General features: G+C 30.6%; 1 protein-coding gene across 1 annotated transcript; it reads left to right on the plus strand.

The window, feature by feature from the left end:
* The first annotated feature begins 7,815 nt into the window (after nt 1-7,815).
* LOC120130088 (O-fucosyltransferase 7-like) lies at nt 7,816-12,304 on the plus strand. Its single transcript, XM_039147429.1, has 12 exons — nt 7,816-8,074; nt 8,281-8,406; nt 8,737-8,836; nt 8,912-8,979; nt 9,501-9,589; nt 9,716-9,896; nt 9,983-10,111; nt 10,202-10,335; nt 10,554-10,767; nt 11,318-11,502; nt 11,607-11,702; nt 11,832-12,304. The coding sequence occupies exons 1-12, from the start codon at nt 7,910-7,912 to the stop codon at nt 11,983-11,985; spliced, it is 1,641 nt and encodes a 546-aa protein (XP_039003360.1). The 5' UTR covers nt 7,816-7,909; the 3' UTR covers nt 11,986-12,304.
* The last annotated feature ends 3,727 nt before the right edge of the window (nt 12,305-16,031 follow it).

Genomic DNA, 16,031 nt, shown 5'->3' on the forward strand with positions numbered 1-16,031 from the left:
CCGACCCATGATTTTTCCCTACTAATTGGGTCTAGTACCCGATAGTATATATATATATATATATATATTAGTTTTAAACTTTATTTTTATTTAAGGTGTCTTAATATTTTACCTTAAAATTAAATTTAAATCCCTAAATTCTTTCTAGGTTTTTATTATGTACTTTTAAGTTTTAGAATTTTCAAAAAAGTTTTTATTAATTTGTCAATATGAGATTCGAAGGAAAATATCATGATCGATATTAATATTTTTAATGTTTTCTTTTGGAAATAAACTTTAATATATATATATATATATATATTAAAGTTTATCCTTAAAACTAACTTCAAATCACTAATTTTGTGTATGGATTATGTATTATGAACTTTTAAATTTTTTATGTTATATATATATATATATATATATATATATATAATGGGTACCCTTGACCCGAACATGTAGGCACTCAAATTTTATGGGTATCATACTAACGGGTACTCGGACTTAATATATCAAGACACAAGCTGACAAATATACTGTCGGGAGAATCGAGTACCCAATACTTCGGGTACTTAAAAATGTGGGTACTTAGTTTTGAACACCCCTACCATCAGGTGTAAGGGACATGTTTTATCAAGGATGTTGATTGATAATGGATCTACACTAAATGTAATGTCGTTGGTGACTTTGAAGTTACCCATTGACAGAATACACATGAGAAATTATCAGAGTGTTGTTCAAGCCTTTAATGGAAGTAAAAGAAAGGTATTGAGGAAGATTTATATTCCTCTTACCATTGGCTCGTGTACCTATGAGGTTGCATTCCTCATAATGGATATAATGTCTACTTATAATTGTTTACTGGGAAGGCCTTGTATTTATCAGGCAGGGGCAATACCATCCATACTGTACTAAAAGCTCAAATTTGTAATTAAGGGGAGCCTGATATGTATCCATGTTGAGGATCATATTATATCATCTTTCTTTATATGTGCCCCATACATCGAACTGAGTGAAGAGGCCCTCGAGTGTTCCTTCATGACCATTGAGTTTGTTAATGCTACCTTCGTGGTAGAAGGTTGGGTTTAAAACCCAAAAATGAAATATGTCAGAGAGGTTGGAGACTCTAAAATCAAGGAAAATAAAAACCTATAAAATAAAACTTTTTAAGAGGTATCCATCCTATTTGATTTCTAGTACTGATTTGGTGCATGTGTGCATGTAGATTTCGAAGAAAAATAGGAAAAATGAGAAGTGAGTATTTACCTTAGTCACTCAGGCTCCTATCAAAGCAAAGGTCATTGGTGTCATAGTCTTTAGAGGAGAAGTTGAAGAGTTGAAAGGTGATTAGGGGCCTATTTAGGATTTTTTTGAGTTTTTTTTTGAAGTTCGAGTCCAAGCTTAAGTTATGAAGGGAGCACGACCACCGTTGGTGGTGGTCGGAGTTTCCACGGAGCCAATCTATGGTAACTTTGAACATTGGATGGTCTTGGTTTTCAAAGAGATAGGGTAACAAGGAGGAAGAAATGGGTTACTTTAACTGATTTAGGGTTCTTTAGAGTGTTCCCTAATTTTTTTAGTGGCGGTTGAAGGCTAAAATGACCACCGGTTAACGATGGCCGGTGATTTAGTTTTAGGGCTTTTAGGTTCCTCGGCCGTGAAGTGGAGAGTGTTTTGAGAGGAAACAAAATAAGGGGAAAGAAAGGGAAGATAAAGGTTTTAAGATTTTATCGAGAAATATAAAGGATTTAGATTTATAGTTAATTTTTGGGGTTACTTTCTCATGGGTCCCTCTACTTTTATCGCGTATTTATATTTATATCATTTGTTCTGCATTTTTTGTTTTATTTATTTCGAATTCAAGTCTAGTTGAGTTAATTTTTCTTTTTTTTTTCTTAAATTTACTAGGGTTTCAAAATTGGAAAACTACCTTTAGGTCCCCTAGTTTAAGCTCCTATTTACATTTTGGCCCCTATTGTTTTTTATTTTAATTCGAATATGATGTCTTGGTTTTGTATTTTTTTCTTTTATTTATTGTTCCTAATTTTTTATAATTTTATTAAATATTTAAATCAACCTTGCGATGACCCATCCCGGAGTACAACTCGTTTGTTATGGTTCGGGTAAAATTTAATTTATTAATAACTTCTAACCTATTGACTTTTTTAATTTTCTCAATGAATTAATTCTATGACTTCACAATGACCTGTCACGAGGTACGACTCACGTTATTATGATCCAAGTAAAATTTAATTAACCTTCTAACTTTTATTTTAGGCTAAGGGTCAATTCTTCCTATGTACTATACCCAATTTATCATTTTCATCTCTATCGTATTTTTGTATCAATTTAGTCCTCAAAGTTGTTTAATTACACCATTCTATATCCTACCCCTAACTTAAAACCCTACATTCAAACCCTAAACCCTAAACCCTAAACCTTAAACCCTAAACCCTGACTTAGAACCTTAAACAATAGTAAATATTTTAAACATTGATGTAATTCAGTAACTTTGAGGGCTAAATTGATGCGAAAATATAACAAAGGCAAAAATCATAAATTGTGTCTACTACAAGAACATAAGTTACCTTTTGCCATAATTTTATGTATTTTTTATCTTTAATTTTTTTATATTTTTTACGCACCTAACTTTCTACTTTATTTTTATTTTAGTTCTTTAATTTTATGCATTTATACATTTCTGTCTATTTAAATTTTAGTACTTTAATTTCCATTACTTTTAATTTATGTCTCTTTATTTTTTATTATTTTCATTTTAGTTTTGCTCTTTTGTTTCTGTTTTATTTTATTGATATTCATTTTAATTATCAATGTTTATGATTTTGTTGTGGTTCCAGAGTTTATAGTGTATGATATATGAGTTTATATGCATATGTACTTTATGATTTTTTTAATGTGATGTATATTTATTAGTTTTTCATTTTAAATGTCATTTTTAATACATACATATATGTAATTTATTAAAAATATAAGACAATATTATTTTGTAAGGAGAATCTATGGATATGGAAACGTGTCTTGACTGACAAAGATTGTGTTATCGAAGATTGTTCTATAAAATAGTACACTTATATATATATATATATATATATATATATATATATAGATATATTCGAGTGATTATTTTTAAAATATTAAATATATAATTTACTAAAATATAGGATAATATTATTTTGTACGAGGAATCTATGAAAATGTGCCTTGACTAACAATGAAGGTATTTTCGAGGATTATTCGTACAAAATAATACCCCTTTTAATTTTTTCTAAAAATATCATAATTTAAACGCATGATTGGATTGACAATTTCATAGTTTAGATGACATATAATCGCTTAGGTATCAATTTTGGAAGCTATGGGGGTGTTCATCTTTTCTCACACGTAATTGGCTCCTGCATATTTTTTATTAAAAAAATCTAGTTAAACACAAGTCATTTTTATCTTTTAAAATGATTTTTCTTAACATTCTTTTAAAAGATATTTTTTAGGTGTTTGACCTATCTAACCCAAAGGTCACTGGCGACTCCAAATTTATTTCTTCTTAAAAAAAAACCCGATCTATTAAAAATCAAGTTAAATCGATCCGCCTAAAGCCCTAAAAAAGCTGAAGGACTGTTCCGATACATTTAAATTCACAACAACATCATTTAAATTTTCATTAGAATACTCTTATATTGTTTTTAAAAAATTTGTTAAAAGCTCCCTTTTGTGATTTTATTCACTCATTTCTTTTCTTTTTTCACTATCAGACAAATATTTTTAGGTGACATTATATGACACTGCAACTAATGAAGAAAAAGAACAATAGCATCTGCAAAATGAGAAGATCCTTGGTTGAAGTATTTATATTCCAAATATGTAACGCCACAATGACTGAACCGTAAAGTTAAACAAATAGTTTACATTACAATCTATAATTTTTTGCTAAAAGGAATAATAATGCCTAACATAAGAAGAGAAAAATTCGTTTGTCTAAATTTTCTTGATTGTCGACTTAGCGCAACATATAAAAATAAGGTGGAATAAGTTGGAAACATAATTTTACTTAAAGCTTTAATAACAGTTTTCAATATGATTCAATCACCCAATTAAATACATGAAAAGAATAATACACAAATGAATTGCATCTTAAAAGATATCAAATATTGAAAGATTGAAACTTTTTATTTCCTTTCATTCAGCTGGAACAAAGTTTGGCAGCTTCAATGCAAATCTTTTAATCACTAAATTATTTAGTCAGTGTTTCAAAGAGATAATTTATTTACTCAATGTTTCACCCCACAATCGAAATAGATTTTATTACTTCAAAACTTATTAAACACAAATATGTATATTCATATTTCATACCCAAAACTTAATAAACAAAAATAAAAGAAAAAAATCTTACATAGAATTTGAAAATATATAAAAATTAGAAGGAATAATTTAAAAATATGATCTTACCTAGAATTTTAACAACAATCTTTAATAAGATTGAAGCACCACAATTGATGATAAGGAATAATGACTTTGTGTTTGTGAGAAATATGAGAAATTGAAAAGTGAGAGCAATAATTTTCTAATGAATTGTGAAATATGGAAGAGAAAAGAAATAACGTTAATAAATTTTTTCGTTGGTATGAAAAATCATAAAGGAATTTGGTGAATTGATGGTATGATTTGGAAAGACCGACTTAAAGAAATTTAATTGGATTACGGAAAGTAAATATTGAATTAGAGTTTTAAGGGAAGTGAAATAGTTTATTAGTTTTAATATAACAATTCACTAATATCAATTGACACGTTAATAAACTCATGATTTCCATTATTTTACTTGATAATTTTTTAAATATTTGTTATTAGAAAATAAAGGACTATAATTGAAGATATTATACTAAGAAACTTTTAGATTTATGGGCCTTGGACAAACGCCTCCCCTGCCCCTGCCCCTGCCTAGGGCGACATTGGTGGATATTAGAAAAGTGAACACTTTTTCATATATATTTTGACGGGTTAAATTTTTATTGACTCTCTCAATTTCTGTATCAAGTATTGAAAGAGTTTTTTCTACAAGAAATGTCATCAAGACGACACTCCACAACAAAATAGAGGATGAGTTTTTTTTAGAGTTGCATGCTTATCAACACCGAAAGAGGTATTATAAGGAGTTTTAGTACAACATCACTCATAGATGCATTTCGAGATTTGAAGAAGCGACGTATTTTATTATGATAATGTGATAGTTATGTCTTTGACACATTTTAAGATCGTATCTTTTTATTATTATTTATGTTAACTTTATTTAATTTTCTACTTGTTATTTCACAAAAATGCTATAATTAATGTGTATATTTGATGTTATTATTTATATTTTTGAAATAAGTAAATCATAAAGATAAAACTATGTATAAAACTTAAAACCACTAAAAATATCCGACCTCCGTTAAAATTAAATTTTGAGTTCATCCCTGTTAGTTCTATCTTATTTGAATAAAAATAAATTATTTTATTAATAAAAAACATCTCAATTTTAACCCACAAAAAATCAAAGATTTAAAATCCGATTTTCTTTTGGAGTTTTTTAGGCTATAAAATCTTATGAAAAGTGACTAGAAAACACACGACGTTCCACAAACCCATCTCTCGTGACACTTAGATCTGCTTCATTTCCTTTAACTAAAAAACATGTTTCAAGCAACTGGAGCAGTTAAGTTGTGCACTTGCAATAAACACATTGATTTGGTTTTTTCTACTCTTTAACAAAGGTTTAATTTAGGGGCACATGGGTTCCTCATCATCTCAATCCCTTCTTGAGATCCACACCGTCCATTCCCCCTCCTCTGCTATTACAGCTTTCTTTATTAGCCCACAATTTAATGTAAGCTCGAATCAACCCCTATTATCTAATAATACAACAGAACTTTGAAACGATTAATGATGATTTTTTGTTTACATATTTTGTAATAAAAATATGGATTATTCATGTATTCTTTAAAATCAAATCTTTATTTTCCGATACATATTTCTATTTATAAGATACTAAAAAATAAATAAAAAGTAATAATATAGTGTTTTAAGTTTTCATTAGACTAATTTTCTCATGTGGAAGTGTTGGCTCACATTCTAAAAGAATTGGTGCAAATACTTGGTTTTTGAGCTACATTTTTATTGATTTTAATCATAAACGAGTCTCTATTTGGAAAATAAGTTTTTATTTTAATATTTGTATGAATTTATTTTCTTTTTCTTCCATAAATACTTGTAAAAATATGAGAGATGTAACTTGAGTAGCTGGTTCATATTGCATACCTACATAGGGAATATGCAGAAGCATTAACCAATGCGTGCCGCATGAACAAAAGCATTGTTCTACCAACCACAAATATAATAAAGTGTACAAGGTAAATGAGATGCACAATTTAGGAGAAAAGAATTGTCAAACATACATGTTCAAGTTACCATTGAATCATGATATCGTAAAAGATTTGTTAATAGAGCTCCAACTTTCATAACCAATCAAAGGGAGATTTTTACATTTGTATACTTTTTTAGAATTAGGGTCAAAGTGAACAATATATAAATATTAAGGTTAAACTTCTTAATATCATGATCAAATTGACCAATATATAAAAAAATTGATGATTAAATTTTTAAACTACACATTTAATACCTTAATTATCACTTTCCTTTCGTTTTAGTCTTCCAATTATTTTTTAGAATCATGACTAATATTTAATTTTGGTTTCATTTTGGTCACCGGTCATTAAAAATTAACAATGGTGTTGATGTATAATCATAAGATAATGTCACGTCAGTAGTTCTATCAATTATTAACAGTGGTTGACCTAATTAAAACTAAAACATAACATTTTGTATGATTTAAAAAATAATTGTGTGATTAAAATAGAACAAAAATGATAATTAAGATATTAAATGTGTAGTTTACCAATATTTTTACTATACCAATATTTGAAATTGCCATGTCATCATTCCATTATTCATTTAACATAGAGGTAGAGGTGAGTAAACTCGACTCGAAAAATCGATTTTTCCGACTCGAATTGACTTCAAGTTACAATTTCAAAAACTTGACTCGACTCGAAAATATTTCAAGATCAAATCAAATTGTAAAATACAACTCGAATAACTCAAAATTTTTAATAATTATTGTTTAATTTTCATGTTTGAGTGGAGTTCTTCGACTTTGTATGATATAAGTATATCAAATATGAAAAAATATGAAGAAATATATTTGTATTGTTTATATGGTTATAGAAAGTCATTTAGATTGAAATCAAATAATATTATAATATTATCAATATTTACAATTAAATTTAAACAGAAACTCGAAAAATCGACTCGACTCGACTCGAAAAAATTTCAAGTCAACTTCGATTTGTAAAATATAATTCTTCAACTAGAACAACCTGAAATTTTTTTACTCGACTTGACTCGTTCGAACGCTCACCCTTAAACATAGGAGGACAAAAAATGTAAATGTTAGTTACCAGTTTATAACTTTTTCTAATTAAATGACTAAAGAAAAACTAACTGATAGTTAGGTAGCCACATAAATAGTTTATCCAAAACAAAGCTTCATTATCTTAAAGTATTAATTGTAATTAGTTATTATTATTTATTTATAAACCGACCAAAATCTCAGCGGAGAGGCACCAAACCGAAACCAAGAATTAAAATCCAAAAATAAAATAAAAACAAAAATCGTAACCGACCGCTTTACCTTTCTCTCTCGGAGACTCGAGTGAAACTGGAGAAACCGGAGTTGAGGTTTTGATTCTCTGAGATTCCATTTAATGCCGGTGCTTCGGCATTGTTTCTCTGCCATTTTGTTTTAGAGGAAAACGTGGTCCTTGTTTTGTTTATTTTTTGTTAGGAGAGAAAAAGGAAAAAGCAGTAGCAGCAGCAGAAGATGCAGTGGAGGAGGCGCAGAGTGGTGGTGGTGCTGCAGAAGTTGCTAACGTGCGCCATATGTGTAATAGCGTTGATGGGACTGCTTTCCGTTCGCGTACACGTGTTTCCTTCTACTAAAGTCTCCGACTTGAGTGATCCTTACAAGCTCCCTACCGTCACCCAAGTATATCCCTTTCTTTGCTTTAGGGTTTCCTTCATTCTTTCGAAGCTTTACTGTTCTTCCATTGCCTTTTTTTATTTCCCTTTCCATAATATAAAATTTCTTTTCGATGTGTTTCCGCAATTGTTTTAAGAGATTTGGCCCTTTTTAAGCTAGTAATGTAATACTAATGTAGATTTTTTTTTTTTGTATTTTCCCCATTTTTGTAGCAGCATGAGCTCAATTTCCAGAAGTTCAGCACAGAGAAAAAATGGACGCAGGAGCTCACTCCGCCTCATTTATCGAAAGAGCAGACTTTGCAGCATCTTTTCAAAGATCCACTTTCATCTCACAAGGTTTTTGTGTTTCTCTCCATTGTTGAATAATCTGTTTGGTTTCTCATCCAAAAGAAGGAAAAACCGCTATTACTGGATAGTTTGCTTCAAAATATACCCTGCTTGCTTTCTTTGAGCCATTTGAAATAAATTTGACTGGTTGTTATTGACTTATTGTAAAATTATACCTAATCCCTTTTTCAAGAGTGTTCGATTTTATAATTATCTGTTTAGTATGCTTGGTACCTTGTTGGTGTTTGGCGATGGATTGTGGTTCTAATCAAGTAGGTAAAAATATTGATGCAAAGTAGTCATGCTTCTTTCATGTTTTCACTCCTTTAGATTTGACAGTTGGATGGTGCCAATGGAAATCTGGATTTTGAGAAGTTGTGGAAGCCTCCTTCAAGTCGCGATTTCGTGCCCTGCATACAGCCTAGTTCTAATTACACGGGTAGGGAATTCACTTTTTTTTATGTATCAACTAAATATCTGTTTATTGATTTTTAGTTTGTGGTTGTTTCCTCAGCCCCTAATGAGTCAAGAGGATACCTTCTAGTTCATACAAATGGTGGGCTCAACCAAATGCGAGCTGGGGTTTGTATCGCTTAACTTTTTATGGATGAATTTTAGTTTGATGACATTAACGCTGCTATGTATGTGTTATATTTTGGTCTACATGGTTGAGTAACATGAAACTTGTGACTTGTCATAATCTGATTAGAAGAAACAGTCTTCTACGAACTTTATGGAACTACAGTACTTGAATACATTACCAGTACTTCATAATTAAAGCTTAGTCTTGGTTTCCACTTCCCATAAAGATATTTTGAAATGTCTTCCTCCTTTTGTTTTTTGAAATTTTCCGATTCTCCTAGAACTCCATATTGGTTTCAGATACCTTTGAATGTGATGCTTTCTTTTACCTGCTGCTTTTCCTTAGAGAAATTGAGCATGATCATCTACAGCAATATTTATTACATTCCCCATATATATGGGATAATGCTACTAAATTGTTACTTGTCTTAAGTTTGCTGATAAAAATAGACACAATATAACCATTATATCAGTTTTTTATGAATCATTTAGCTGACTGGAGTCTCATTCTTGCACTGCAGATATGTGACATGGTTGCTGTAGCCCGTATAATAAATGCCACGCTTGTGGTTCCAGAACTTGATAAACGATCATTTTGGCAGGATACTAGGTAGCCTCTCTCCTTCAAGTCATTCTTTACAAAAAAAATTGCATTACTTTCTCTCTCTAACTGGGTTTATTTATTTATTTATTTTTTGGTGGCGGATACAACTTTTTCTTCTTTGTTAACTTGCAGCAATTTCTCTGATGTTTTTGATGAGGACCATTTTATCCATGCTCTGGCTAATGATGTTAAAATCATAAAAAAGCTTCCTAAGGATATGTCTTCTGCTACGAAAGTAGTTATGCATTTTAGAAGCTGGTCTGGTTTGGAGTACTACCAAGACGAGATAGCTAGTCTGTGGGAAGAATATCAGGTTTATTTGCTGAAGTTTTTACTGTGATTATGCTAATTGGTATATTAATTCTTGCTGATTTTTCTCCTTTCGTTCTGTTTTGCCAGGTTATTCGAGCTGCTAAATCTGATTCACGCCTAGCAAATAATCATCTGCCTCCTGACATACAGACGCTTCGTTGTCGTGCTTGCTATGAAGCTCTTCGTTTTTCCCCCAAAATTGAAGCAATGGGGAAAGTAATTAGCTCCACCTAAATATCAATCTACTTCTTGGAGTATTTTATATATGTTTCTATATTCATCTGATCAAGTTTGTGATTATTGCAGTTGTTGGTAGATCGAATGAGATCTTATGGTCCTTTCATTGCATTGCATTTACGATATGAAAAGGACGTGCTTGCCTTTAGTGGGTGCACACATGGTTTATCTGATGTTGAAACTGAAGAGCTAAGGACAATCAGGTAGAACACTTTGTTGTCTTTCTATATATATGCATAGTGGAAGTTGAAAGAAAGTGTCACCTAGTACTAAGATGAAGTAGGACAATATTGTTTTTTTATTGCTCACAATACAACCAAGAAAAAGAAGGGGTAAATGTCACCTAGTTGGGTTAGGGTTCAGCTCGGATTAGAGATCAACTCTTTGTTTTGCTTTTGCCACTTTCTTTCTGAATGTGCAGAGAAAGCACCACCTATTGGAAAATCAAGGACATTAACGCAACGGAACAGAGATCCAAAGGATATTGCCCCTTAACCCCAAAAGAGGTTGGGATTTTTCTGACTGGTCTAGGATACCCGTCAAACACTCCTATATATATTGCTGCTGGAGAGATATATGTGGGTGACACTCATATGGCTGATCTACGGTCTCGCTATCCCATTTTAATGAGCAAGGTAGGGAGTAATGTTAATTTTCTTTTGCTTGGCACTATTTTTACGTCTAATTGCTTATGTTTTTATTTGGGCAACTTTTTTTGCTGGGTCAGTTGTGAATAAACATAACAGTAAACATTTGGAACTTAATATTCAAAGGTTATCTGAACTTTATCCAATGTTATTATAATGAGATCAATTTTAATGATATTTATATTTTATACTGGTTTGTTTATTTAGTTAGTCCATATGTTTTTAAATTAATTATTGTTCAAACCTCCAATGCGAGTGTGTATTGTATTTTTCACTTGTGATTGATTGCCTTTTTATTGTTAGAAGTTGTTAATGGATGTATGATGTACTCGGTTAACGGTCAATGAGATCTTTGGCCACTGGCTATTGATTTGTTGCTATTTGCATAACAATTGAATTGCTGTCTCCTTTATCTCTTTCTATGGTTCTGTCATAAGTATATGCAAAAGAAACTAATGTTGTTTGATATTCTTCATGTTACTGAATAAGGGTTAACATGGAGTTCTGATATAGTCATATATCTTGTGGTATTTTGAAGGAAAAATTGGCTTCGGTTGAGGAGCTCGAACCATTCAGCAACCATTCATCTCAAATGGCTGCACTTGATTACATTGTATCTGTGGAAAGTGATGTTTTCATTCCATCATACTCTGGAAACATGGCGAGAGCAGTTGAAGGGCATCGACGTTTTCTGGGACATAGGAAAACTATTTCTCCCGACAGGTGAGTCAAAGTGTTTCCTGAAACTCGACTTATAAGTTATGTATCTATGATTTATACGTAATCTGTTGTGGTCTACTGATGAAGTTTCCCACTCTGTCCTTCAGGAAAGCATTAGTCCGCCTTTTTGACAAAATTGAGATAGGGTTATTGCAGGAAGGGAGAAAGGTCTCCAACAGGATCAGTGAAATGCACAAAAAACTGTATGCGGTTTGTCTTTAATCAATTAGATGCTGCAGAGAGAGGGACTTCATTTTTATCACTCTCCTGCATGTACAACGGAGTTGGTATAATAGTGTGTAATATTGTTTATTTGGTGGATTGTTGTACAGACAAGGTTCACCAAGGAGGAGGAGAGGTCCTGTATCAGGAACGAAGGGAACATATAGGTTCCGTTCAGAAGAAGCGTTTTATGTAAATCCGTTACCGGATTGTTTGTGCAAAAGGGTAGCGCGCAACGCAAATGCATCTCTCAAAATGAGATGATAGATGAGATGCCGCGGATGAAAAAAATGGTTTTTTGTTGAAGATCCCCTATGTAGTGTGGTGTATTGGCGCCAGGCTTATTGATAATGTTAATGATCATATCCATAAATTGAATTATGTCTAGTGCTTGCTTTGGGGCGGACACTACAAGAATGGGGACGCGGGGAATGTGTATATATCGAGTTGTAGGAAATTGGTCCAAATCCAATATATGAACATTAGATGGGGATAATTTTCAAAAAAGAAAACATTAGAAGGGGATAGAAGGTAAAAAGGGTACTCACATGCTCTTGCGATGTTTGTGCGCTTTATATTTGGATTTCTGCTTCAAGAAAGAATAATTAATGTGAACCAATCAGCCTATTCACTTTCGATTATAGAATGACGCCATTTTTTGTTTTTCGTCCGGCAGACGATTTCCCTCAAATTCATTTAGGGGTGTTGTCATTTACGTGTCCTGCGTTTCCTCTTGGAATTGCTTTTCTTGCCACTTTGATTAAGCGCCTTTCGCCTTCTCTCTTTCGTTAAACTGTTTCCTCGGCTTGAATTTGGGTTTCTTCCCCCACCTACTCAATTTTATATCCAAATTTCAAATCCCTTGAATATCCTATTTCTGCGGTGGGACCAAGTTCTACTTATGTAAAAAAACCGAATTTTTTAATGTACGAGTGACTTGTGATACGTTACATGATATTTTGTAATTTGGTAGTTCTATGCTTTAGAAAAGATGTTATGATTTTGCTTCTAACAGTGTTCAAAGAATGATAATTTTTTTTAAAATGTCACGGCTTTATTTTAAGAGAAATGGGAGGATGTCACTTTTCAAATAAAATGGCACGATTATAGAATTGTTTTATGATATTATTTAATTTTATATGTTTGAAATTTTTAAATTTTATAAAAACAATTATAATATAATAAATTTTGATATATTTATCTTATTACAAAATAATTTAAAGGCTTCATTTTAAATATGCATATGGTTTAACAATGAGGGATAAAATTAAATGTTATGAAAATTGTTTGTTAAGATGGCCCACGGAAATAGAAAAAGACAAAAAAAACTTGTTTAATATGAAAATGGTTTAATGTGAGCACCTTGATATACGGTTAAAATAAAGTATTACCAGTTTTATTATTATTTTAAATAACAAAATTGATTTAAAAAATGACCGAAATTATTATTTTTAACCGAAAATATTATGTTTTTTATCAGATTTTTCTATCGCGATTACCTATATCGGTAATTGATAATAATAACAAAACCGGTAAAAATAATAATGTTTTCGGTTATTTTTTACCGGTTTTATTATTTAAAATAATAACAAAACTGATAGCGCATTTTTTTAATTGTTTATTAGGCTGCCGCACCGTAGAACTTTCCAAATCCATTGGACAGGCGTAGGTTTTTATCTCATGAGATGAATTTATGTTTAATAATTTATAAGATAAATTATAAGTTTAATATTTAAATTTTATTTTTTAAAATTATATATAGGGTTTAGTTTATGTTTTAATTTAGTATTTTATGACAAAGGTGATATAGAAATTATATTATAAGATGTATGGAATATCAAAAAAGTAAAAATAATTTCACGTTATCGCTACTATTAAGTTTTTAACTGTGAGTATTAAATTGAAACTTGAACTAAACATTAGATACGATTTTAAAAAAATAATGTTTAGATACTAAATATGTAATATACCTTAATTTATATTTTGAATTTAAAAATTACCTAACTATAAAATTTCAAGAGAGAAAATATATTTTAGTTAAAAAATTAGAAATAAATTTTTTGAATTTTTTGGAGTGATTATAAGGTTATATGTTCGAAATTTTCTTAATATATTGACAACACAAACATACACCCTGCAGATACATTTGCTCAAAATCTATAGAAAGAAAAATATTATCTTTCCATTATGACTAATTAAGATTACGCTTATTTGGTATTTTATTGATCTTCCCTGCTTTGGACTATTAGATTAGATTTGGATATCCGATTTATGTTTGTTGATAGCTTTTCAAGTCGTTCAAGTTTGATTTGCAGTTTGTCGGTGGTCTTTCAATAGCTTGATCTCTTTTTATGATTCGTTTGTTGATGCAATCAAATCTGTTTGTATCTATATTTGTTCGAGTTTCTTGGTTAGATTTCTAATCTTTCCTTGTATAGTGATATTAAGTTGCTAATTTTGTTTTAAAGATTATAGAAATTTTCCTAATTATTTGTTTAATTTACGATTGTGATTGTAAATATTTATTATAATTGTGGATATTTTCTATTTTAAATAAAATTAGTTGCTTCTATCACAAAAAATATTCTCTTTTATCACTAAGACCACTAGATTCATAATATAAAATGTAATTAAATTTTATACAATTTTAAAATTTTCATAGGTAATCTCTCTCATCCGTCCCTCAATTCATCTTTACAATAAATTGAAGGGTAAACTACATAATTAACATCTGAACTTTACTATTTCTCTTATTACACTTATTGTACTTTTAATTTTATTAAATTCAATCATAAAACTTTATATATTAATTTTTTGGTCACATAACTATTTTCTATATTATAGTTTGATGACATGGCTTATTTTAATATTTCTCCAGCCTCATAGGATTTACATTTAGATGCCTTAAATAGGGGTGTAAATGAATTGAGCTTGAACGAAAAAGGTTATATTCGTGTTCGTTTATTTATTTTTGAAGATGTTCGGTTCGTGTTCGTTTAAATTTTCAATATTGTGTTCATGTTCTTTATTTATTTTTAAAGGTGTTCGTGTTCGTTTATTTATTGTTAATGAAGATGTTCATTTAATGTTCGCGAACGTGTTCGTTTATATGTTCATGAACGTGTTCATAAATATGTTTGTTTAATGTTCGTGAACGTGTTCATTTATAAGTTCACGAACTTGTTCATGAACATATTCGTTTAACGTTTTTAGTGATATTTTATCGTTCGTTTATATATTTGATTTTTGAAAAATGATAAAATTAAGCCACTGGTGCTTAAACTCCTTAAAATTCATAGTTTAAAATGTAACTTTTATCGTGTGTTTTATTTAATCCTTATCTTCACCAATATTTAAGATGTAAAAAATAAAAGGAAAATGAGAATAGGGTAAACGAGTTGATAAATGAGTTTGTTCATGAACATAAATGAACAAACTTGTAAACGAGCTTGTTCGTGAACATAAACATCTATTCGTGTTCGTTCGTTTATTAATGAACATAATTTTTTTGGTTCATGTTCGTTTATTTATCTTAACAAAGGAACATAAACGAATATTATACGAACAATTCACCAAATTATCTGTTCATTTACATCCCTAGTCTTGAACAATGACCCTTCTTCATATGCCTTTTCGAGAGCTTCACTGAGCTTGCTTTCATGGAGTTTTAGGAGAGTTGAACGGTTCTGCTTAGTTTCAGCAGTAGATTCAGACCCATCCCTTCTCTTGCTCTTCTAGGCTAAGATCAGAAAAGCACAGTGAAAAGAATGAGTAACTCCGATCAACAATCGTGTACACGCGGCTCTGTGAGAACGACAGCTTGATCAACCAAGCAGTGCCCACCCCCATCAGATCAATGTTGCCACATAATGACTCCATTTGAACCAATTCTTGTGTAATCATAGGTGCAGACTCAGTTCCTGAAGTTGTCTCATCCTTAGTAACAGGAGGACTTACAGATGACTGAAGGGGGTTTGGCGCTTTGAGTTTATTGGTAGTGAAGATGCCTCCAAAGCAGTTTATTGGTGACTTGACAACAATTCACTTCCATGCAAGCATGGTTTTTGTTACAAGTATTATGAATTGGCTCCTACAAAATTAAACACACTCTACAACAATGGGGTACTAGTAATATTTAATTTAATTTAAATTTATAAATAAATACTTTTAACTAATAACACTTCTATAAAGAATCAAGAGAATAATTTTATTGTTTTGCCTTGGAGATTTTCTGCTCTCTTTTGCTGTAACGGCTTGTTCCCATTTATTAAATGAAACTTTATCAGTCTAAAAATAATAAAAAGAACTTG

The sequence above is a fragment of the Hibiscus syriacus genome, unplaced genomic scaffold (assembly GCF_006381635.1).
Source record: "Hibiscus syriacus cultivar Baekdansim isolate YM2019G1 unplaced genomic scaffold, ASM638163v2 tig00110511_pilon, whole genome shotgun sequence".
Lineage (NCBI taxonomy): Eukaryota > Viridiplantae > Streptophyta > Magnoliopsida > Malvales > Malvaceae > Hibiscus > Hibiscus syriacus.

Bases quoted from the DNA above. Each gene is read 5' to 3' on its own strand.
- LOC120130088 (XM_039147429.1), top strand. From the start codon at position 7,910: ATGCAGTGGAGGAGGCGCAGAGTGGTGGTGGTGCTGCAGAAGTTGCTA. The intron at 10,768-11,317 runs GTAGGGAGTAAT...GGTATTTTGAAG, and splicing joins ATCCCATTTTAATGAGCAAG to GAAAAATTGGCTTCGGTTGA. The intron at 11,503-11,606 runs GTGAGTCAAAGT...TCTGTCCTTCAG, and splicing joins AAAACTATTTCTCCCGACAG to GAAAGCATTAGTCCGCCTTT.